The sequence below is a fragment of the Peromyscus leucopus genome, chromosome 2, assembly GCF_004664715.2.
Source record: "Peromyscus leucopus breed LL Stock chromosome 2, UCI_PerLeu_2.1, whole genome shotgun sequence".
In the NCBI taxonomy this organism is placed as follows: domain Eukaryota; kingdom Metazoa; phylum Chordata; class Mammalia; order Rodentia; family Cricetidae; genus Peromyscus; species Peromyscus leucopus.
The window spans coordinates 111297648-111321459 of record NC_051064.1 but is presented as its reverse complement, the minus strand read 5'-3'; the positions used below and the strand labels follow the sequence as shown (position 1 = coordinate 111321459).

At 42.4% G+C, this 23812-nt stretch overlaps 1 protein-coding gene across 2 annotated transcripts in view; it reads left to right on the top strand.

Moving 5' to 3' along the window:
• Zyg11b (zyg-11 family member B, cell cycle regulator) overlaps window positions 1–11499 on the top strand; it is a 57439-nt gene extending 45940 nt beyond the window's left edge. For both annotated transcript variants that reach the window (XM_028888586.2, XM_028888580.1), the window contains 2 exons: window positions 4959–5056; window positions 7997–11499. In XM_028888586.2, the coding sequence (XP_028744419.1) occupies window positions 4959–5056; window positions 7997–8187 (289 nt within the window). In that variant the 3' untranslated portion in view covers window positions 8188–11499. The remainder of the gene's footprint in view (window positions 1–4958; window positions 5057–7996) is intronic.
• Window positions 11500–23812: the final 12313 nt, after the last annotated feature.

Here is a 23812-nt window from a genome sequence, read left to right as displayed (position 1 = left end):
TTTTTCACGGAATATTTTTTCTGGATGATTTGTCCTTTTTCTTCAGATGTCTCATTTGTCCAGTGCTCTTCAGATTCCTTAGCCTTCATTCTCCTGAAAGACAAAAACAAAACCCTTCCCCAACCCTAAATTTTGGGGAAGTTCCCAATCCAATCTTCATCAATTTTGATTTATAGTTCCTCCTGATTTTTTTGTTCTCTCTTCTATCATCCAGAGCAGTATGGTGTTTTACACTAGGCATTAGGTTCTTTAATTGCTCTGGGGAGAAGTTTACTCCACGATTACAGGAAAGGACTGAATTTGATATGGGGGGCCTGAGAGAGGCCCCTCAGGGCGTTTCCTGATGGCAAAGGCAAGGGATTACCTTGTCTGTCCCTTGTTGATCTACATTCATTAGTCCACTGTCTTCCTTTGCCATACCTTCTGCATAATCCAGAAGGGAGGGGTATTCTGTTGGGATGATTTCTTGAAAAAATACTGTTTCTAGGAATGCCCTGTTTACAGTCCCTTTTTAGATGACCTTGTTTACCACAATTGAAACATCAGACATAACTATTTTTCTTCAAACCTCTGGGAATCACCTCTCCTATCCAAGCATCATCATGGTCATGAGATTCAATATTAATTGCATCTCAGATCCATTCCTCCAAGGATCTTGCCTTTAATGGCCTAATTACCCTTTTGCATTGTGCATTAGCATTTTCCAAAGCTAGAGATTCAGTTATTATTTGTCTAGCTTCTAAATTTGGTATCATTCTATTTACTGCTGAAGTCAGTCTTTGTAAGAAATTAGTGAAGGTTTCTTTTGGGCTGTGTATACCTTTAGTAAATGACTAAATTTTCTTTCCTACTTCTTCAATTCTGTCCCAAGTATTCAAGGCTGCCATTCGGCATAAAGCCAGGGTGTGGTCATCACGTAGAGACTGTCTTTGTATATCAGCATAATCGCCCTCCCCAAGAAGAAATCTTGGGAGATTTCAATACCTCTAGCCCTACTTCATTGTTCAATGGTCTTAGCCTCATCTTTCCACCAGGTCCTCCAATGTAATTGGCGACCAGCCTCTACGACTGCTATAACCAAATCTCTCCATCTTTAGGGATAATTAATTCTATTATAAGTTGATCATGAGTTTAACATCTGCTTCACAAACGGGGACTGCATACTATATTACACTATAGCTTCTTTGAATCTCCTCAAATCTAACATTTGCATAGTAGTCCAGTCAGCTCATACAAAGTCTTGGGGATATCTATCATTGGTAGTTCCTATAAGGTTACTGGATAAATTAGAGTTGGCTGTTTAAAAGCCTTAGGCTGTTTTTCTGTAACCTTATGATGCAATGTTGAAATTGGTTCTCCTTTAAATTCCTCTCTCTGGGGTCTGAGTATCTCTATGATCTGTTTTAACAAGTTTTTCTAAAACTTTTATCTTGGTACTCATATTAACCAACTTTTTTAATGATAAAATAGAAATCAAACAAATAATATTTATAATTGACATTACATAAATCCCATCAACTTTAATTATCCTCTCATTTAATTGATCCATTTTTAAACCTTCTAGTTTATCGAGTCCAAACTCCTTCCCTTGTAATAGTGTTTCCCTTTTTTTTTTAATGTGGGGGGAAAAAATCCTCTTTTAACTAATTTCTCCTTTAAGAAATCCCAATTGAGCTGGGCAGTGGTGGCGCATGTTTTAATCCCAGCACTCTGGAGGCAGAGGCAGGCGGATCTCTGTGAGTTCGAGGCCAGCCTGGTCTACAGAGCGAGTTCCAGGACAGGCTCCAAAGCTACACAGAGAAACCCTGTCTTAAAAAAACAAAAACAAAAATCCCAATTGATTCACCAAATCTGCTGACAATGACAGTGTGGCCGCAGTCCAAGGAGGGGTCCCAGAGAAAGCCACGACCCACCTGGAGAGGGGAGAAGCCAAAGAGCATCGGGGAGAGCAGCTAAGTCGTGTTTGGAGCCGAGCCTGGCCTTGGACCTGCTCCTGTGGAGTCAGCTGTCTGCACCGGGGACCGTGTGAACGCAGCTAACTCCTGTGGCTTTTGGAGCCCCAAAACCTATGGAGTTTGCTGCAGAGAGGCTGTAATAAGAACTTAGCCAGCAGGGGAGGACTCCGGCCCAGGCGGGGTGGAGACTCTGGTCATGTGTAGCTCTGGCCTCAACCTGTGGCTGCAAAGCCACAAGCGAGCGGCTTTTTCATGAATTTGTGCCCCAAAAGTCAGACACCAGATGTTGCACGAACCCTAAATGGATATAATAAAAATCCAGAGCCATATATTGTAGTAAATGCTGAAAGATCAGAGAGACGAACAAGCTACAGCCACTTCTCACTTTGCCAACTCCTTAGCCGAAAAGAGAAGATCCTGTCTCCATAAATCCTCAGACTGAATGCCTCTGAGTCCTCAGCTGAAAGGCTCTAGTTCCCGTCTCCTCAGGTCTTACATGCCTTTCTCTGCCCAGCCATTTCACTTCCTATCTCAACCTTCCTAGTGCTGGGATCAGTGGCGAGTGTGCTTCCCAAGTACTGGGGTTAAAGGTGTGTGCCACCACTGCCTGGCTCTGTTTCTCTCCTAGATTGAATGAATCTCATGTAGCCCAGTGTGGCCTTGAACTCATAGAGATCAGACGGATCTCTGCCTCCTGAGTGCTAGAATTAAAGCTGTGTGCCACCACTGCCTGACCTCTATGTTTAACTCTGTGGCTAGCTCTGTCTTCTGATTTTCAGACAAGCTTCATTTCTTAGATTACACTGGCCTGCTTGTGTGTTTTCATAACTTTAAGGTAGTTTTTCTAGTTCTATGAAGAATGTCTTGGATTTTCATGGAGGTTGCATGGAATCTGTAGGTTGCTTTCAGTCACATGACCATTTTCACACCATTAATTACACCAACCCATGAGCTTAGAGGTCTTTGCATCTTTCTGTGTCTTCTTCAGTTTCCTTCCTGGTGTCTTCAGGTCTTCATTCTAGAAGTTTTCAGTTCCCTGGCTAGGGTTATTTCTGGACATTTTATTTTTTATGAAGCTATTCTGCATGGAATTTTCTTCCTTGAATTGTTTTTCAGCAAATTTGCTATTGCTATATAGAAAGGCTACTGATTTGGAGATGTTGGTTTTGTATGCTGTTCCTTTGCTGGAAATACTTGACAGAACTAAGAATTATCTGTAAATAGTAATAATTTGACACCCTCCTTTTCCTTTATTGCATTCTTTTGTCTTATTTCTCTAGCTAAAACATGAATCCTAAATTAAGTAACAGTGGAGAAAGTGGACACCCTCGTCTCAGTCTGGTTTTAAAGGAAATTATTTATTTATTTATTTATTTATTTATTTTGCCATTTGGTGTATAGTGTGAGCCTAATTGGGCCTGTTGTATCAGGTAATTTCCTCAGACTTGTATCATGAAAATTGAACTTTGTAAAAGGCCTTTGGTGATTGAGATGATCATTATTTCTGTCCTTGAGTCTGTTTATATGCTGTATAACAATTACTGATGTGCATATGTTGAGCTATCCTGAATCCCTGGAATGAAATCAGCTTGGTCATGATACATAATCTAAGCGTGTTTTTGAATTTGCTTTGTAAGAATTTAATTCACTTTTGGCTTTTTGTTTGTTTTGGCAGTTGGTTGGTTTTTGTTTTTATTTTATTTTTTATTTTTTGAGACAGGCCTGACTACATAGCCCTGACTGGCCCAGAACTATAGCTCACTAAGATCTGTCTGCTTCCTGAGTTTGGGATTAAAGGTTATCGCCATTCCTGGCTTCCCTCCACCCTCGAGACAGCTTTCAGTTTTTTTTATTTTTGTTGTTGTTGTTTTGCTTGTTATGGATTTGTTTTAGGTTGTGTATGACTTCTTGGCTTAATTTTAGTAGGTCATTTAGAATTTTAATCCATTTTCTGGAATATTAGTTTTGAAATTATTTTCTAATAATCCTCTGGACTTAATTGTAATCTGTTGTAACATGTTTAAAATCTCTAATTGTATTAATTTCGGTCTTCTCTTTCTTTTTCTTTTCTTTTTTTTTTCTTTTTGGTTTTTCGAGACAGGGTTTCTCTATGTAGCTTTGCGCCTTTCCTGGAACTCACTTGGTAGCCCAGGCTGGCCTCGAACTCACAGAGATCCGCCTGCCTCTGCCTCCCAAGTGCTGGGATTCTCTTTCTTTTGGTTAGTGTGACTAAGTGAAAGGCCAATTTCATTTTTTCTAAGAAGCAACTCCTTATTTGATTGATTGTGTGCATTGTTTTTGATCTCCATGTTCATAACTTTCATCCTATTTATTGTCTCTTGTCATATGCTGCTTTGGGGTTTGCTTGTTTTTCTAAGACCTTGAGGCACACCATTAGGTTATTCTTTTAAGATCTCTCACAGGGTCCTGCGTAGCTCAGGCTGTGTTGTTTTCCGAAGCTAGCAGTCCCAGCTGCCTGTGGTGCATATGTGTGTGCGTTTGTTTCGTCTCCTTGGTGAATGGCTCTGTTACTATGTGGTAGCCTTTACCTTTTCTGCCTCCTCCCCCACCTTTTTTTCTATTACCCTGGCTGTCCTGGAACTCAGTCTGTAAACCAGACTGGCCTCAAACTCACAGAGATCCAACTACCTCTGCCGCTGAATTAAAGGTGCGGCCACCACACCTGTCTTCTGACTAATTTTAAAGTGTAAAGTGTATTTTTTCACATATCTAAAGGGGAAGACCAAAAGGAGAAAACAAAACAAACCAAAAGCTTTTGAAAGATACACACACACCCTTAATACAGTATGTTAAATAACTTTTCTCTACCATGGTGTCTCAATGCAATCCTTTCTGAAATAGCCATGACAAAGAAAAGATGTGCATTGCTCCTTTATATCAGTCTAGAAATGGCATGTGTTTTTTTAAAATGTAAGAATCACTGCTTAGAAAATGATACTTTGTATAAAATGTGACTTTGATTCTTTTATTTTGAACCTTTAGATCCTTTAATCCATTTTTCCCACTACTTGGCTGTTTTACCACACCAGGAGTCCAGCTGTGGGCAGTTTGGGCCATGCAACACGTTTGCAGCAAGAATCGTATGTACCAAAATTAGAACTGTGTTCAATAGAAAGTCATTGGGGGAGGGGGTTAAGGGTTGTTGAGTTTTTCCTGTATAGTCCTGGCAAGCTAGCATAGAACTCACTATGTAGCCCAGGCTAGCCATAAACTCTCAGGAGTTCTCTTGTCTCAACTTTCTGAGTGGTGAGATGGATATATACCACCATGCCTAGAACATGCTAAACAAGACTCTTCTCTAACATATATCTTCAGCCCAGAAAGCCATCGGGTTTTTGTTTTGTTTTTAAGAGTTTTGTTGTTGTTGTTTTGTTTTGTTTCTTTATTTTATTTATTTATTTTGGTTTTTTTCAAGACAGGGTTTTTCTCTGTAGCTTTGGTACCTGTCCTGGATCTCACTCTGTAGACCAGGCTGGCTTCAAACTCACACGGATCTGCTTGCCTCTGCCTCCCAAGTGCTGGGATTAAAGGCGTGCGCCACCACAGCCTGGCTTCTTTTTTTTCTTTTTCAAGACAAGGTTTCTCTGTGTTTCCCATCAGTCCTGGAAATCTGTAGACCAGACTGGCCCCCAACTTGGAGATGTACTTGCCTTGGTGCCTGCTGAGTCCAGAAGAGGGCATCCTATCCTCTAGAACTGCAGTTAGGGATGTGGGTGCTGGGAACTGAGCCCAGGTCCTCTATAAGAATAACAAGTACCCATTCATTACAACTGAGCCATCTCTTCAACCCTAAGCTTGTTTGTTTGAGACAGGGTCTCACTCTGTAACCCTGGCTTGTTTGGCCTAGAATTTATTATTTAGACCAGGCTAGCCTCCAGCTCATAGAGATTCACTTGCTTCCCAAATGCTGGAATTCAAAAAGCCACTGCCATACCCAGTTCCATTAAGCCCACCCTTTTTTATTTAAATTTTATGTTATGGGTATGGCCGTTTTGTCTGCATGTGTGTCTGTACACCACCTATATGCTATCAGGTTGCCTGGAGCTGGAATTACAGGCAGTGGTGCTCTGAACTGCTGAGCCGTCTCCCGAGCCTCCACAAAGCCATTTGTTTTGTTTGGTTTGTTTTTCAAGACAGGCAGGGTTCTCTGTGTAGCCCTGACTGTCCTGGAACTTGCTCTGTACACCAGGCTGGCCTCAAACTCATGTAGATCTGCCTGCCTCTGCCTTAGTGCTGAAACTAAAGATGTGTGCCACCACACACAGCTCAAAAGGTTTTTTTTGTTTTGTTTTGTTTTTTTCAAGACAAAGTTCTGTGTTTTGGTGCCTGTCCTGGATCTCCCTCTGTAGACTAGGCTGGCCTCGAACTCACAGAGATCCATCTGTCTGGCTCTGCATTCCAAGTGCTAGGATTAAAGGTGTGCGCCACCACTGCCCGGCCTAGAAAGTCCTTTTTAGTCATTTTTAGCGTAATATTGCACTGCTTTTTTGTTTTGTTTATTTGTTTGACATAGGTCTCACTGTGTAGACCAGGCTGACCTTAAACTGACAGAGATCTACCTGTCTCTGCCTCCCAAGTGCTGGGATTAAAGGGTTGTGCCGTGACCACTGGCTGCACTGATTTTTAAGTATATTAACTTGTGTGGGGGCGGGGTGCACATGCTTTTGTGGGTATACGCACCCATGCATACACATTCAAAGGCCAGAGGAGGACATGGGTGTCTTCCTCTTTTGCCTTCTGCCTTACTCTCATTGAACCAGGAGTTGGCTGTTTTGGGTAGGTTGGCTGGCTAGGGATTTTGTGGGACCTGCCTATATCCATCCCAGAAGCTGGAGTTACAGGCACACATGGCTATGCCTGGCTTTTTATGTGGTTCTAGGATTAGAACTCAGGCTCTCATGCTTGGACAGCAAACCCTTGTACTTACTGAGCCATCTTCCCAGCCCCAAGACACTGTTAAAATAGAGAGGAAGAGATTGAGATTATGAAGTCAGTGAATTCTTCCAGAGAGCTTGGTAGGTGTGTTTGGTGGCACAACTTTGTTCCAACACTCAGGAAGTTGAAATAGGGTCAAAAAAAGTTTAAAGCCAGTCTAGCCTGCATAATAAGACCCTGTCTTACAAGAAAAGCAAATCAGAAAGAAAGAGGGAGAGAAAGAGAAAGAAAAATAGGCACACTTAAAAAAATAGCTAGGAAGCAGAGGGTAGTAGTACACGCCTTTAATCCTATCACTTAGGAGGCAGAGGCAGATAGATCTCTTTGAGTTCAAGCCCAGTCTGGTCTACAGAGCGAGTTCCAGGACAGGCTCCAAAGCTACACAGAGAAACCCTGTCTGGAAAAACCAAAAAGAAACAAAGAGCTGGGCTAAAGAAATGGCTCAGCATGCCGGGCGGTGGTGGCGCACGACTTTAATCCCAGCACTCGGGAGGCAGAGGCAGGCGGATCTTTGTGAGTTCGAGGCCAGCCTGGGCTACCAAGTGAGTTCCAGGAAAGGCGCAAAGCTACACAAGAGAAACCCTGTCTCAGGAAAAACCAAAAAAAAAAAAAAGAGAGAGAGATGGCTCAGCAGTTAAGAGCACCAGCTGCTCTTCCATAGAGTATCTGAATTTAAGATTCCCAGCACCCACAAGGTGACTTGAACATCTATAACTCCAGTTCCAGGGGATTTAATACTTTTTCCTGGTCTTCTCTGTGCCCTGGTATGCAAGGGGGGGGGGTCACAGACATACATGCAGACAAAGCACCCAGACACGTAAAATAAGAATAATTTCTTTAAGATTTCCTGAATTCAAGGGAATAAAGTGGAGATTGATAGAGGAGGACACCTGATTTGTGAGGGGTTTTTTTGTTTTTGTTTTTTTAGGCAGGATCTTTACTATGTAGATTTGCTCCATATACCACCATGTCTGGCCTTTGGTGCATTTGTTTTGTTGTAAGCTCTAAAGAACTTGTTTTGTTTGTGGGATAACTTCAAGATACATAAATGCCTTAAGAGAAATGTTCTTGTATTTTTCTTTCAGCTTCAAGATACTGCAGCATGCTGATTGAAGAAGGAGGACTACAGCATTTGTACAACATCAAAGAACATGAACAGACAGACCCCTACGTCCAGCAGATTGCTGTAGCCATTCTGGACAGTTTAGAAAAACACATTGTGCGCCATGGGAGACCCCCTCCTTGTAAAAAGCAGCCCCAGGCCCGACTAAATTGATAGCCATAGATAGTTGGATAATGAACAACAGGAATCATTTTTGTGGTTGGTTCATTTGGAATAATATGCTCTCTGGTGTTGGGGTGTGTGTGTGGTGTGTGTGTGTGTGTGTGTGTGTGTGTGTGTGTGTGTGTGAAGAGTCCTGTGATCCATTTGGGATTGGTAATGTACAGTACTGCCCATGTGAACAGTCTGATTTGTCTTGTGATTTTTAACTTATGAGGCAAGAAAGGTCTTCCTTCATTATTGTCTTTTAGGAAATCTTTCAGTGTTTGAACTTAACCTGTGCTTGAGATGCTACAGTTCTATGATAAATTGCACGAACCCTTATGCCAGACTTGTCTAGAGTCCCTTCCAGGTCATTTGCAGCCAGGTCATCTGCAGTGTGAGCAGGGCTGCTGATGTGACATTGGCTCTGCCTCGGTTGTAAGTTTTATACTGCTTCTGTAAAAATGCCCTCATTCTCTGTGTATCTCTCACAAGATGGCTTCTTTGTGTGAGTGGAAATCCATTGTGTCTCTGGAAGCTCTTGGCTGTTTGGAGCCTGGATAGCAGTCAAAGAAATACAAAAGAAAAGCCATGGACGAAGAACAGAGTTGAACAGGAGTTAGACATTGCTTTTATGGTATAGCTCTGAGAATGGGACAGGTTCTCCTTGTCCCCCTCTACCAAGGCCGGGAGCAGGAGCTGTTCTCCATGCTGAATGCTGGAAGCATGGACTGTTTCTGCAGGTTACTCTAGAAATACTCCCCAGTTACCACAGTGTCCGGTGTCAAAGCCTCTCCGAGACACTCGTGTTGTAAGAGTGAGGTTTTTTCAGTGTTGTTGGTTAACACTGTCTGTTTTTACCCCTTCTTCCCCACTAGAGACCACTCAGAGTTAGTTTGCTTAGTTAAAATACAAAGGGACAACAGAAAGTTTGCTATAAAAATTTAACCTTGAGCTGGGCTGTGGCTCAGTGGTAGAGTGTGTTCTTACCATGTATGGAATCAATACCCAGCACCACACACAAAAATGTTAATTTTTTCTTATGATAAAATACAAATATCTGTCAGCATAAATGGCTCATTCCTGTACTCCTGTCACTCAGGAGACGGAGGCAGGAGGGGTGCCATGAGTCTGAGGCCAACCTGTGTTAGAGTGACATTTAGTATATCTTCATTATGTGTTCATGTTAGAAAAAGATGTCCACATCCCGCTTCCAAACATGCAAGAGAAGAATAGGCTGCTGCTAAATGATTAAATATGTAGCTGACCAGGTAAAGGAAATGTTTTTGATGGACTTTTTTTAGACAGTTGCCTTTCCTTTAAGAAATTGATACAATGAAGAATCAGTTATTGTCCTATGACCCTGGGAGGTATCATGTTACCAACAAACTTAATTTCTATTTCCATTTCTATTTTAAGCTGGGAATAGTATGAGACAGAGGGGTTACACGTTGGAGGAGAGCTTAGACTACAGAGCTGTAAACCAGCCTGGACCACACAGGGAACTCCTTTCTCACAAAACAGAACAAAGTTTTTATTTTAAGGAGGCTTGGTAGCACTTGCCCTTAATCCAAAACATTAAGGAGCAGGTGGCATTCAAGCCCTGCATGGGCTAGATAGCAAGACCAATTTCAAACAGGTACAGTAACAAAATCCGTTTTGTGAATAGGTTTAATCTGAAATCTCATCTGACCACATTTTATTCATACACATCTAAAATGTTTTCAATAGAGTTTTAAAATGATATTTTTAAGTAAGTCAGAAATATTTCAGTTTAGAAAGGAGCTTGTTTAAGCTGGGCATGGGGCATATACCTGTAATCCTAGTGTGTAGAAAATGAGGGGAGAAGACTGAATTCTAAGCCAGCCTGGGCTACGTGAGAGTCTCTGTCTCTAGGAAACCAACAAGCTGATTGATTTATTAGTATGCTTTTAACATGTCTGACTCATGTTTCATACTACTGTCACAGACAGACTTTAGACTTGAATGTTTTGGGCTTCCTTCGTAGGAATGAATACAGAATCAAACTGAAAGAAAATAGATACATAGAATTATCAAAAAGCCATATAAAACAATGGTTGAATTCTTTCTTCATTGATTCAAGGGATTTCTAGAGCCATAAAATAAATTTTTCACCTGCGATGGTTGCTCAAACATGATCTGCCACTGGAGAGACAGGATTGTTGAAAGTTTGAGGCTAGCCTGGACTACCTAGTGATGCTGGTCTCAACAGCCTCCCCACAAAAAGATGCATTTTTCATAATTATGCATATTTCAGAAGAAAGAAAATTCTTTCAAAGGAGTTTTTGCATTTTGTTGACATTTCACCCTCAATTTTAATGTCTAAAATTAAAATTCTGACAATAGAATAGTCTGCAGTAGCTTTGCAAGTTGGTGGTGTTGACCAGCCAGGTCTCCCTAGTCTACTTTGGGGAAGCCTGTTGGAGAACTTTGGTGTCCAGCGTCAGGACAAAAGTGCGTGTTCCTATAAGCTGCTACTTAAACTTTCTACTTTTGCAAATCGTTAGAAAAATAAAGCCAGGTGTTGTGGTACACACCTGTAGTCTCAACATCACCAACTACATAGCAAATTCAGAACCCTGTCTCAAGAAGCAGAACAAGAAACGGTCAAAAACGAAAGAATTTTTCAGAATAATCTGATACATGAAGATTCAAAAAGATTTCAATTTATATTTGCAGGCCAGTCAGGGCTACATTGCAAAACTTAAATAAAAAATGATCACATCACAAATGTATCAAGATGTTAGTGCCTCTGTGGTTTTGATTTTTGTGTGTTGGGGGGTGGTATATTTGTTTTTTGTTTTGAGATAGTCTCACTAAGTGTAGACCTAAGGCTGTAGTCTACTTTGATCCTACTCAGTTGACAGTTCAGAGTAAGTGATAAGGTTCCAGGCATGTGCTACTGTGTCTGGCTCTGGGATGGATCTGAAAGCCATCATTAAGACAGAATTTTCAAGAAAGTCCTGAATATAGCTAAAATATAGTAATTACATGTGTGGTATGTCCAGCCAGTTTCTACAGACTTCCCCTTTGTAATTGGAGACTATAATGTAAGTGCTTGATACCTCCAAAGTCATTGGCTTAGGGATGTGCTTTCAAGTACAGTTTAGACTAAGCTGGATGACCTTGGTGAACTCAGTGTACTCAGATACAAGCCATTGGGCCAGCAAAGCAACACTTGGATCTGCTGAAGGAAATGCATGCACAAGGCCCCGGGGCCAGCCCCAGCACCCCTCCCAGAAAGGAAGTGGAATTAGACTTTGTAAGATTGTAATCTAATAAAGCAAAGTATAGCAAATCACAGCATCTGGTGTTTGTGCATCGAGTAAGTTTTGCTATGATCTTATATACTCTGAAATTTTTTTTCTCCTTCTGGGTTGAGAGTGTAACTTAGCTCAGTACCAGAGTGAGTGGCTCTGAGTTCAATTCCTTCTATCAGAAAAAGAGATAAGGACATTAAATGTTTTTTTATTATCAATAAAACTATACATCAAGAAGTAATAGGGGATGGACACAGTGACTACTGATCTTAACTGAGGGTTTACAAAAAGTCCTATCGGACACACAAGTTCCGGAATTGACCATAATTGTTGCTGATTCTTAGCCTGGGCAGGAGGGTTCACCCAGGTGAGGATGAAGACTGCCTTGGGAGTTTGCATCTGTATTTTTTGTTTCTAAAGAATCAAAGGTCCATGTTTAAAACCAGCAACCAGGCATGCTTGATGGTGCATGCCTTTAATCCAGCACTTGGGAGGCAGAAGCATAGGCGGGTGGATCTCTGAGTTCAAGGTTAGTCTACATAGTTAGTTCCAGGAGAGCCAGGGCTATATAATGAGATCTTGTGTCAAAAACAAAACAAAAATTACATCAATCATATAAATCCAGTTAATGAAGTTTCTTTTACAAGTGAGTCCTTTTATGCTGGCCTGGTCTTCCTAATCAATTTTTTGGGTTTTTTTGCTTTGTTTTGTCTCATAACCAGAGCTAGCTTAGAGCTCAACCATCCTGCCTGTGTGCCCCAAGCACACCGCTTGCCTAGCTGCTTAGTTACTTCAGTGTGGCTGTTGTGTTAAGATAACATTGGTCAGGGCTGGAGAGATGGCTTGGGGTGGGGGAGATTAAGAGCACTGCCTGCTCTTCCAGAGGACCTAGGTTCAATTCCCAGCACCTACATGGCAGCTCACAACTGTCTGTAACTCCAGTTTCAGGGGACCCCCGACACCCATGGCAAAACACCAATGCACACAAAAATAAAAAATAAAGATAACATTGGTCTATCTTTGCCCTTCAACCATGCTTCGCTCCCCCCCTTGGTACATGTTACTGAAAACATTGAATGTGCCAAGTTGGGGTGAATTAATGAACAGTAAATTGGCTCAGTTTTTGGTTTTGCTCCATTTTGTTATTTGAGACAGGATCTTATGTAGCCCAAGCTGGTCTCAGACGCACTATGTGTCTGAGGATGACTTTGAACTCTGCATCCTCATGCTAGGGGCTGGGATTGCAGGCATGGGCCACCATCCTCAGCTATTTTTGCCTTTAAAAAAAATGGTTTGTCTATTTTATGTGCATTGGTGTTTTTCCTGTATGTATGTCTATGTGATAGCATTAGCTCTCTGGAACTGGAGTTACAGATAGTTGTGAGCTGCTGTGTGGGAACTGAGCCTGGACCCTCCCAAGAGCAGCCTGTGCTCTTAACCACTGAGCCATCTCTCCAGCCACAATTTTTGCCTTTTTTAGATAAACTTGATATGTATTCCAGGCTGGCTTCAGCCCTCTGAGTGCTGGGAATATAGGGGTGCACCAAGCCAGGCTTCCTCCTCCCCAAAGCCCAGAACAGTGTGTAACAAACAGTGCTCAGTTGAAAGGAGGGAGGTGACCCAGTGAACGATTTTGTATGTGGTAACCTGCAGCCTGTCTCTTCTCCAATGGCACATTTATATTAGTTGGTTTTTGTGGGACTTGATATGATCTAAACTGTGTTAATCACAAGCTGAAGGCAGGCATTGGTTACGGCAGTGCCCTACGGTCAGCTGATAAGGACTCTTCTGGTTTTATCTGCATATTATTTTGTGGAGAGTTTGTATGTTTGGGCTTCAGCACTGCTCTAAGACAGCTTCCAGAAAGGTTTGCAAACTTGCTTTCCTTCTTAAATCCCTTGTGGCTGTTTCATGTGACTAGCTCATGGATGTTGCATGGTCAGTTGTCATTTGCTGTGTGTTGACATGTTTTTAGCTTTCAGTGTTAACTCAAAAGTGTTCATTTTAGTCATCATACAAAACCCACCGGTGATTGGAACACGAGTGTGATAGAGAATGTTGCAGTCGGGTTTTAGGTGTGTCATGGCTTGTGTTACTTAAAATTTCAATGGACTTTACATGATGTGGCACACTTTGTGGTACATGCATTTGTTTCTGAATCTTAACCCAAGACACTAGGATGACTAGTAGCCTAAGAAAGAACATTTTCTGTCTTTCCAACTGCTCTACTTAAAAAAACAATATCCAAAACTCAATTCATTTTCTTACTACTGTACTGAAGGGATGGCCCTTTAGAGCAGCACAGCCTAGCTGACAGTCAGTGATGAGCAGGACTATGCCAAGCAGTGTGGTAACATGCTGCTACTTTAACAAGGAAGTGCTGAGCCAGGAAAAGCTTGAGTTCCATACCATCTTGGGCTGCACTCCTATATTCTCAGATACCAGGGAGGCTGAGGCAGGAGGATTATTTGAGGACTTAAATAGTCATGAGGTTAAGATGAACCTGGGCAACATAAGATCCCACCTCACAAAATTGTGTGGTAGTACGTGATTTTAATCCCAGAACTTGGAGGCAGATCTCTGAGTTCAAAGCTAGCCTGGTCTGCAGAGTGAGTTCCAGGACAGCCAGGACTGCACAGAGAAACCCTGTCTTGAAAAACAGGGTTTTTGAAATTTTTTTTTTCAAAATTATTTTGTGGCAAATCATAAATCTATTTCATTAATGGTAAATACTTCACTTTGAGTTACTTTATGGAAAACTTTGAGTTCTTTTAAGGATTTTTTTTTGAGTGGGGGAGTGGTAGTATGTTTATTTTTTGAGATAGGGTTTCTCTCCTGAAACTTCCTCTATAGACCAGGCTGGCCTGGAACTCACAGAGATCCGCCTGCCTGTGCCTCCTAAGTGCTGAGATTAAAGGCATGTGCCATTACACTGGACTCTTAATCTTTTTAAAATCAACTTTGAAGCAAGAAGTTCCTTACGTAATGAAAGTTGAGATACTTTCATAAAAGGAAATCTTTGAGGGCATTTTTTTCCTCTAAAAGTTGAATGTTATGTCAAGATTTCTCAGATAATCTGCAGAAACATTTTTTTAAGTCACTGACTTATAGGCGAGTGAGATGGCTTAGTAGGTAAAGGCTTGCTGCCAAGCCTGAACTCAGTTCCGTCTGGTGAGAATCCCCATGGTGGAAGGAGAGAACTGACTTCCACAAGTTGTCCTCCGATCCCCATGTGTGCGTTATGCACACTCATACCCCACATTGAATGGTAGGTATAACAAAATTAATCAACTTTTTATGTCTACACTCAGAAGGCAAAGCAGAAAGGTCTTGAATTGGAGGCCAGCTCGAGCTACTAAGTGAGGTTCAGGCCATCTTGGGCTATATAGAAAGACCTTGTTTGAAAAGTCCAAAATAAGTAAATAAATAACAAAATGAAAATCTCTGATTTTACAGGATTCCTCTGTCAAATTCTAGACTTGTACATATGAAAAGCTATCTTTTTTTTGAGCTCTGATGGGTTTAACTCTTCAAGGAACAAGACACCCATCAAGAAGTTGAATGTGTATATTTTGGACACAATTCTGGACTGTATGGGCTGAATGAAGGTATTCTAGTTATGGCCTGGTGAACAAGAGTATTCTGCACATAAATCATGCTATATATTCAAATGGAATATCACTAAAGTATTAATGTATGTACAGATTGGGATTTTTTGCCTAAATAAATGTTACAAATTTTATGTAAATGTGTCTAGTTTCACTCCATATACTTTAAAATGTAGTATTAAGCCAAGCTTTATGTTCCTTAGTAATCCATTGTAACAAGTGCTGTCTGAAATATGTAGAAGTCTGTATACTAGAACATCATTCCATCATTCCTTAATGAAGTACTTACATTAGAACCAGACTTGCTGGTTCACCTGTAATCCCAGCATTTAGGGAGACTGAAGAGGAGGCTCAGGTCCAGGCCAGCCTGGGTGATACAGTAAGATCCCCCCCACCTCAACAACAACAAAGTCTGGGTTCCTCAATGGTAGAGGGGTTATCAAATCTGCTTAAGACACTTCAAGGAATCTAATTTTAATGGAGAAGAATAATAGATACTATTTAACATGTGCTTGTTAAAGGGACCAATGACCACACCTAATTCGTAACTGGACAGTTGTGTCCAATTAGTCAAAGAATTCCTAGAGTGTAGGGCAGTGGTGGTGCATGCCTTTAATCCCAATACTCAGAAGGCAGAGACAGATGAGTTTGAGGTCAGCCTTGTCTACAGAGCAAGTTCCAGGAGGACATCCAGGGCTGTTGTTGGTTGTTTTTGCTCTTTTGGGGGACCTGTCACCCAGCTCCCAAATAAATCACACATGGAGGCTTATTCTTAACTATAAATGCCTGGTTTTTAGCTTGGCTTATTTCTAGCCAGCTTTTCTTAAATTATCTTTTGCTTCTTATACCTTTTGTCTATACCTTTCTCTTCTGTATGTTTTTCTTTCACTCTTACTCTGTGGCTGGCTGAGTGGCTGGCCCCTATAGCCCTCCTCTCCTTGTTCTCTTGTTCTTTCTGCTTTTTCTCCCAGATTTCTCTTATTTATTCTCTCTGCCTGCCAGCCCCACGTTTCTTTTCTCCTGCATTGCTATTGGCCCATTCAGCTCTTTATTATACTATCAGGTGCTTTAGACAGGTAAGTATCACAGCTTCACAGAGTTAAAAGTAACATAAACAAAAGTAACACACCTTAAATAAAATACTACCACACATGGATACATAGAGAAAAGAAACCCTGTCTCAAAAAACAAAACAAAATTCCTGGAGAAAAAGAACCTGGGTTTGTCACCAACAGTGGAGACTTGGAAGTGAAGCGGCAGTCCCCTCTTTACTTGGGTACAGTTGGGATCTTAACCAGATGCTACAATAAAGAATTTAAGATGAAGAGGTGGCTCAGTGATGAAGAACACAGGCTACTCCAAAGGACTAGGATTTTACTCCCAACACCCATACGGAGGCTCACAACTCCAGCTCTAGGGGATGCGATAGCCCCTCCTTATTTCTGCAGGCACTACATGAATGTAGTATACAGACATGTTTACAAGTAAAAACACCCATACACATAAACATAAACCAAAAGCCAGCTATGGTGGCGCACGCCTTTAATCTCAGCACTTGGGAGACAGAGGTAGGTGGATCTCTGAGTTTGAGGCCAGCCTGATCTACAGATTGAGTTCCAGGAGAGTTGGGGGCTACACAGAGAAACCCTGTCTCAAAAATAAATAAATAAAAATAAAATAGCCAGGTGGTGGTGATGCACACCTTTAATCTCAGCACTCAGGAGGCAGAGGCAGGCGAATCTCTGAGTTCAAGGTCAGCCTGGTCTACAAAGGAAGTTCCAGGACAGCCAGGGCTGTTACACAGAGAAACCCTTTCTCAAAAAACAAAAAATAAAAAATAAAACAATTTTAAGATAAGTCGATAGTGCCCACGCTTTTAATCCCAGCATGTAGGAGGCCATGGTTAGAGGTTTGACCCAATGTTCAAGGCTAGCCTGGGCTATAGAATAAGATTCTATCTCAATTTTAAAAAGAAAATGCTGTGGGATATATTTTTGTATGCTGTGAATATATGTTGCTCTGATTGGTTAATAAATAAAGCTGTATTGGCCTATGGCAAGGCAGCTTAGAGGCAGGCAGTTTGAGGCTCAGAACCTACATAGTGGAAATAGAGAATCAATTTCCAAAAATGGGGACCTCCACACATGCACCATGACATGTATGCAAGAAACACACACACACACACACACACACACACACACACACACACACACACACGCTTAAAACATAGTTCTGCGTTCAATCCCTGGCACTATATAAAACTCTGTTGGAAATGACTCATCAGTTAAGAATGTGTACTATTGGATCTTTATGAATTTGAGGTCAACTTAGTCTATTTATTAAGTTGTAGACCAGCCAGGACTACATAGTGAGACCCTGTCTTAAAAAGGAAAAACAAATTTAAAACAAAGTTTGTGTTGTTCTTGGAGAGAAAAGAAATCTCAGCACAACTACAGGCAATTCACAAGGATCTCCAGGTGACCCAGCGCCCTCTTCTGGCCTTGAAGGACACCTGCACTTACACACAGCCCGCCCCTTCCCTCCCGGCATATTACCATAGGCCTTTAATCCCAGAGCTCTGGAGGCAGAGGCAGGAGGATCCCTGTGAGTTCCAGGCCAGCCGGGACTGTTAGACAGAGAATCAAGTCTGGAAAAACAAAACAAAAACCAAACTAGGTGTGACGTTGCATGCCACTAATCCCAGCTTTTACCATGTTTTCCTTGCTTATTTTGAGCTATATGACTGACAGCCTAAGGGTGGCTTCCAAGTCACTAAGTAGCCCAGGCTGAAACTTACAATATTCCTGCCTTACCTTTTCAAGTACTGGGGTGACAGGCATGGACCACCACACCTGGAGCCTACTCTTTTTTTTTTTTTTTTTTTTTTGAGACAGTGTTTCTTTGTATAGCCCTGGCTGTCCTGGAACGTGTTCTATAGACCAAACGAGCCTGGATCCTACTCTTGTATTTTTATTTTATTTTTTTTTTTAGTGCAGGATTGTGGAACCCAAGTCTGGGCATGAGTCCACCCACTGAGTTCATCCTCAGGCCTGTATAACTTTTTCTATATAATACTTTTTTTGTTTGTTTGTTTGTTTCGAGACAGGGTTTTTCTGTGTAGCTTTGGTGCCTGTCCTGGAACTCACTTTGTAGACCAGGCTGGCCTCGAACTCACAGAGATCCACTTGGCTCTGCCTCCCTAGTGCTGGGTTTAAAGGTGTGCGCCACCACCGCCCGGCTATATAATTCTTAAGATTTATTTTGTCTAACATTATGTTATCTGCCCACTTAGTGACTTTGTTTTTTATTGCCTTACTCTAGGTTTATCTTCTTGTTTTTGAGACACGATCTTCCTGTCTCACCCCTCTTGTCTCCAGCGTGCTGGGGTTACAGTCATGTACCTTTACAGCCTGCTCTTTTGCTATTTAAATTTTATATATGGGGCCTAGAGAGATGGCTCAGTCATTAAGAGCACTGGCTGCTCATCCAGAGGCTGGAGCTCATCAAGTCCCAGCACCCACATGGCAGCTCACCATCTCTGTATCTCCCGCTCCAGGGGATTTGGTGCCCTCTTCTGGAGAGGTGCACATGCGGTGTGCACACATAAATGCAGTTAAAACACCCAAACACATAAAAGGAAATACAAATTCTTTCAACGTTCTCTTTGGTGTGTGAATGGGGTACAGGTACCCCCACCTCTGCGCACACACAGAGGAGGATGTTGGGGTATCTTCTATCGTCACTCTGATGACACAGTCTCCAGCTGAACTTGAAGCTCTTTTGGCTGGACTGGCTTGCCAGTGAGAACGGACCTGTCAATCTTAGCCACAGGGTGCCTTTGCCCCTGAGTCATCTCACCAACCCAACTTGAAGGTTTTTGGGTTTTTTTTTTAATTCTATTTACACATCTGTGTGTGTACAGGTATATGTGTGTAGGTACACACACATGTCACATCAAGCATGTGAAGGTCAGTGGGGATCAGTTTGTGGGGATCAGTTCTTTCCTTCCACCACGTGGATCCTGGGGATTGAACTCATGTCCTTAGTCTTGGCAGCAAAAGCTTTCCTCTCCAGCAGTTCTGAAGCTGTGGGTCATAACCCTTTCCCAGGGGTCGCCTAAGACCATCGGAAAACACAGATATTTACATTGCAATTCATAACAGTAGCAAAATTACAGTTATGAAGTAGCAACGAAATAACTTTATGGTTGGGGGTCACCACAACATGAGGAACTGGATTAAAGGGTCTCAGCATTAGGAAGGTTGATAAACACTTAGAATCTAAGCAGGCCTGTCAACGCAAAGTTTTGTTATTATTTGTTATATTGATTTTTATATTGATTCCTCTCCTTGGGAGTCTTCCTCTCTTCTCCTGTGCCCTTCTGCCTCCCCTTCACTGTTACCAATCTGCAGGAAAGTAATTCATTGGCAGAATGGAGCTCCATAGTCTGTGGAGTAAAGAAGAGGAAGCCGAGGACAGGGAGCAGAAAACTCACTTTATTCATGCTGTTACCAGAATTTTAGGGAGTCCCTATGTGATCGCCACATGATATCATGGAAATTGAGTTTGTAGTCTCATTAATAAAAAGAATTTAAGAATGGACTTAAATAGAAGATCAAGGAAAATTTTAAAAAGAGTAAAAAAAGTAACTGCCAGGGCAGGCAAGCTGTAAATCTCAGCAGCTGCCTCAAGCAGGAGAATGGAGGAGGAAATAGCCATACCATGCAAGCTACTGACTGACATGGGAGCTGGCCACATGGCAGCCATATGGCAGGAAAAGAGATAAACAAGTCCAAGAGAGTGGGGCAGAGGTGGCGCATGCCTTTAATCCCAGGCAGAGGCAGAAGGATCTCTATGAGTTCGAGGCCAGCCTGGGCTGCAGAGTGAGGTCCAGGACAGGCTCCAAAGGTACACAAGAGAAACTCTGTCTCATAAACAAACAAACAAAAAGGCCAGGAGGTGGTGGTGCATGCCTTTAATCCCAGCACTCGGGAGGCAGAGGCAGGCAGATCTCTGAGTTCAAGGCCAGCCTGGTCTACAGAGTGAGTTCCAGGACAGCCAGGGCTACACAGAGAAACCCTGTCTCAAGAATATATATATATATAATATATATATATGCCTCTGAACTCAGTCTCCATGTAGATTCCAGCCTGTGAAAAAATAAGTCTATCATGGTGGCACATCCCTTTAATCTGAGCATCGAGGCAGGTGGATCTCTTTGAATACCAGGCCAACCTGGTCTATCTACTCAGGCTAGCCAGGGTTACACAGTCAAATCTTGTCCACAAACAAAAAAGGTCAAGTCACGTTGAGGCAGGATAGACAAGCAAGTACAAGCACATGAGATGAAGTAGCCCCTCCCTCGTCCTAGAGTGGCTGAAGCTTCCGACAGCAGGGGGCAAGAACGTCTGTCCGTCTGTCCGTCTGTCCGTCTGTCCGTCCGTCCGTCCCCCCCCCAGCACAAGTCATTACCCAGTGCTTAAGGGCTTTCCCTCTGCCCAGCTCTAAACCCACACTCTCTAGGAATCTCAGCAGAAACAGAAGGACGTGTGTCATCCCTGTGCTCACTGTTTTACCTTCTCAGGTTACAGCTCCAGCCAGTGTCCAGAGCCACCTCGGTTATCCAAGGGCGGGGTGTTTCCTAGCAACGCTTTGCGATCTAACTTGAGACTCATCGAAAGGGTACGTGTTAATGCTCTGACTCGAACTCTACCTCTACCAAGCCACACTTGATGTCTTTCTTTCTCCGAGTCTTCCTTCTAACCCTCACTCTTAAGCCTGTACTAGAGTAGCTTGGTTCGAATCTCCAAGTTGGCTTCATCATATACGTACTAGTTAGGCCTGAAATCCTCTTCTGCACTGAAGCCACAAATCCCAGTTAGGCCTGAGTCTAGGTGTTCTGGACAGTTTTATGTCAACGTGACACAAGCTAAAGCCAATTATTTGGGAACAGGCAGTTGGGACAGGAAAACTCCGTTTACAAAATGTAATAAAAATTTCCAAAAAGAGGGCGGGAAAGACGGTTCAGTGGTTAAACGCTGGCTGCTCTTGAAGAGGACCCTAGTCCCAGCACCCACATGTCCGCTCACCATCTATAACTCCAGTTCCAGGGTATCCAGCACTCTTCTGGGTAACGTGCATTCTCCCCGCCCCCCAATAATAAAATAAATTTCATTTTATTTTAAAATAAATTTTAAATGTTTTTTTTTAAATTTAAATTTAAAGTTTTTTTTTTCTAAAAAGAAAGAGGAAAGAAATCTTACGTTATTGGGAATATAGCTCAGGGGTAGAACCTGTGCTTAGCATACATGAAAGACCCTGTGTTCTATCCCTAGCACCCAAACAGACAAACCTTACCTGCACTTCCCATCCCTGACTAGAACAGAGTTTTACCTCAGTGATTTGCCACTAGCCCCTGTGAGGAGGTCTTCAGGCATGGAAGCACTGACCTGGACACCAGGATGTTGTGAAAGAAACTGTTAAAAACAAGCAAGCAAGCCAGGGGTGGGTGGTGGTGGTGGTGGTGGTGTGGGGGTGGTGGGATGGGGGGGTGGCACACATCTTTAATCCCAACACTCGGGAGGCAGAGGCAGGCAGATCTCTGTGACTTTGAGGCCAGCCTGGTCTACAGAGAGATCCAGGACAGGCTCCAAAACTACACAGAGAAACCCTGTCTGGAAAAAAAAATTATAGTAGAGTTTTTTGCCTTTTCCCTTCTGTCTTGTGATGCCGAGGACAGAACCCAGACCTTGTGCATGTTAGGCCAGCGCTCCCCACTAGTGAGCTCAGAAGTATGTTCTTCATTTTTGGGAAGCAGAGGTCAGGGACCTCTGTCCCTTTGTAATTTATGGGCTGGAGAGATGGCTCAGTGGTTAGGGGTGTTTAACAGGCCTTGCAGAAGATCCAGGTTCAATCCCAGCAACCGCATGGTGGCTCATTACCACTTATAAATCCAGTTCCAGGGGCTCTGATGCCTTCTTCTGGCCTCCGTGGACAGTGCATACACATGGTGCACAGACATACAGACAAACACCCATGTACATAAAAATAAATATGAGGGAGTGGAAAAGGGCTCCAGTGAGTGTGCATGGCACAGGATACATGTGGAGGTCAAAGGACAACTTGTTGGAATTGGCCTGTCCTTCTGCTGTGTGGATTCTGGGGATCCTTGAACTCAGGCTGTAAGACTTGGTGGCAAGCATTTTAAACTGCTGAGCCATCTGGTCAGCCCTATTAGAGACCTCATTGTAGGTTGTTTTTTAGATTTAATTTTTATTTATTATTTATTTATTCGTGTGTGTGTGTGTGTGTGTGTGTGTGTGTGTGTCCCTCTGTATGTAGCCACATGTGGCAGGTGGCTGCTGAAGCTGAAAGAGGGTATTGGATGCTCTGGTGCTGGAGTTACAGGCAACTGTAAACTATCCTATGTGAGCATTCGTATCTGAACTCAGATCCTCTGTAAAAACAGTGAGCTGTCTTAACTGCTGAGCCATCCTCCAGATCAACCTAGACTTTTGGCATTAGAGTTAGAAAAGAGAAAGGTACTCCAGAAGAAAGACACAAGACCCTTAAAAGACAGAGGCTAAAAGTACATTCTTTTATTTTTATTGTGAGGTGGGATCTTGTTATGTAGTTCTGGCTAGCCTGGAACTGGATAAGCATACCATGCTGGCCTTGAATTCAGCGATCCACCTGCCTCTGCTTCATGAGTGTTGGGGTCAACCAAAGATGTGTATCACAATACTCAATGAAAAGAATATTCTCTCTTTCTTTTTTAAACAAATCTCATTTTAAAAAATTTATTACCTGGGCGGTGGTGGCGCACGCCTTTAATCCCAGCACTCGGGAGGCAGAGGCAGGCAGATCTGTGAGTTTGAGGCCAGCTTGAACAGAGCGAGATCCAGGACAGGCACCGAAACTACACAGAGAAACCCTGTCTCGAAAAACCAAAACCAAAACCAACCAACCAACCAACCAAACAAACAAACAAACAAAAAAGAAAACAAAGCTAGTAGTTTATTCAAAATAGCCTTTACCTCTCCTTATTTTTCTAAAAGAGTAGTTATTTCTAGGTGTCCATGAAAGAAAACCAGCTCACATCTTAAAGAGAATAAGAAAGAGTTTATTCTGGGAGTCATTTTGAGTGACCAGGGCCCAGGAACACAGATTTAAGTTAGTCAATGTTTACGAAATTTTATGGTTTTACAGAACAAAAAAAGTCATACATCAAGGCAAGTTTAAAATACATTAGTGTGGGGCTGGAGAGTTGACTCAGTTGTTGAAAGCATTGGCTGCTCTTCCAGATGACTAGGGTTCGATTCCCAGCACTCACATGGTGGCTTACACCATTTATAAATCCACTTCCAGGAGACAGAACACCCTCTTCTGACCTCTGCAGGCACCAGGCATGCATGTGGACACATACATATATACATGCAGGCAAAACACACATACACATAACAAAATAATTTTTAGAAATTGTGCTGGCTAGTTTTTGTTTTTTTAGACTTATTTATTTTCTGTATGTAAGTGCTTTGCCTGTACATCTGTCTGTGCGCCACATGCATGCCTGATGCCTAAGGAAGCGGCAAGCCTCCCTGTGGGTGCTGGGGCTGGAACCTGGATCCTTTAGCAAGAGCAAGTGCTCTTAACCACTGGGCCAGCCTAGAGTTTTACGTCAGCTTGTCACAAGCTACAGTTATCTGAAAGAAAGGAACCTCAGTTAAGAAAAATGCCTCCATAAGATCC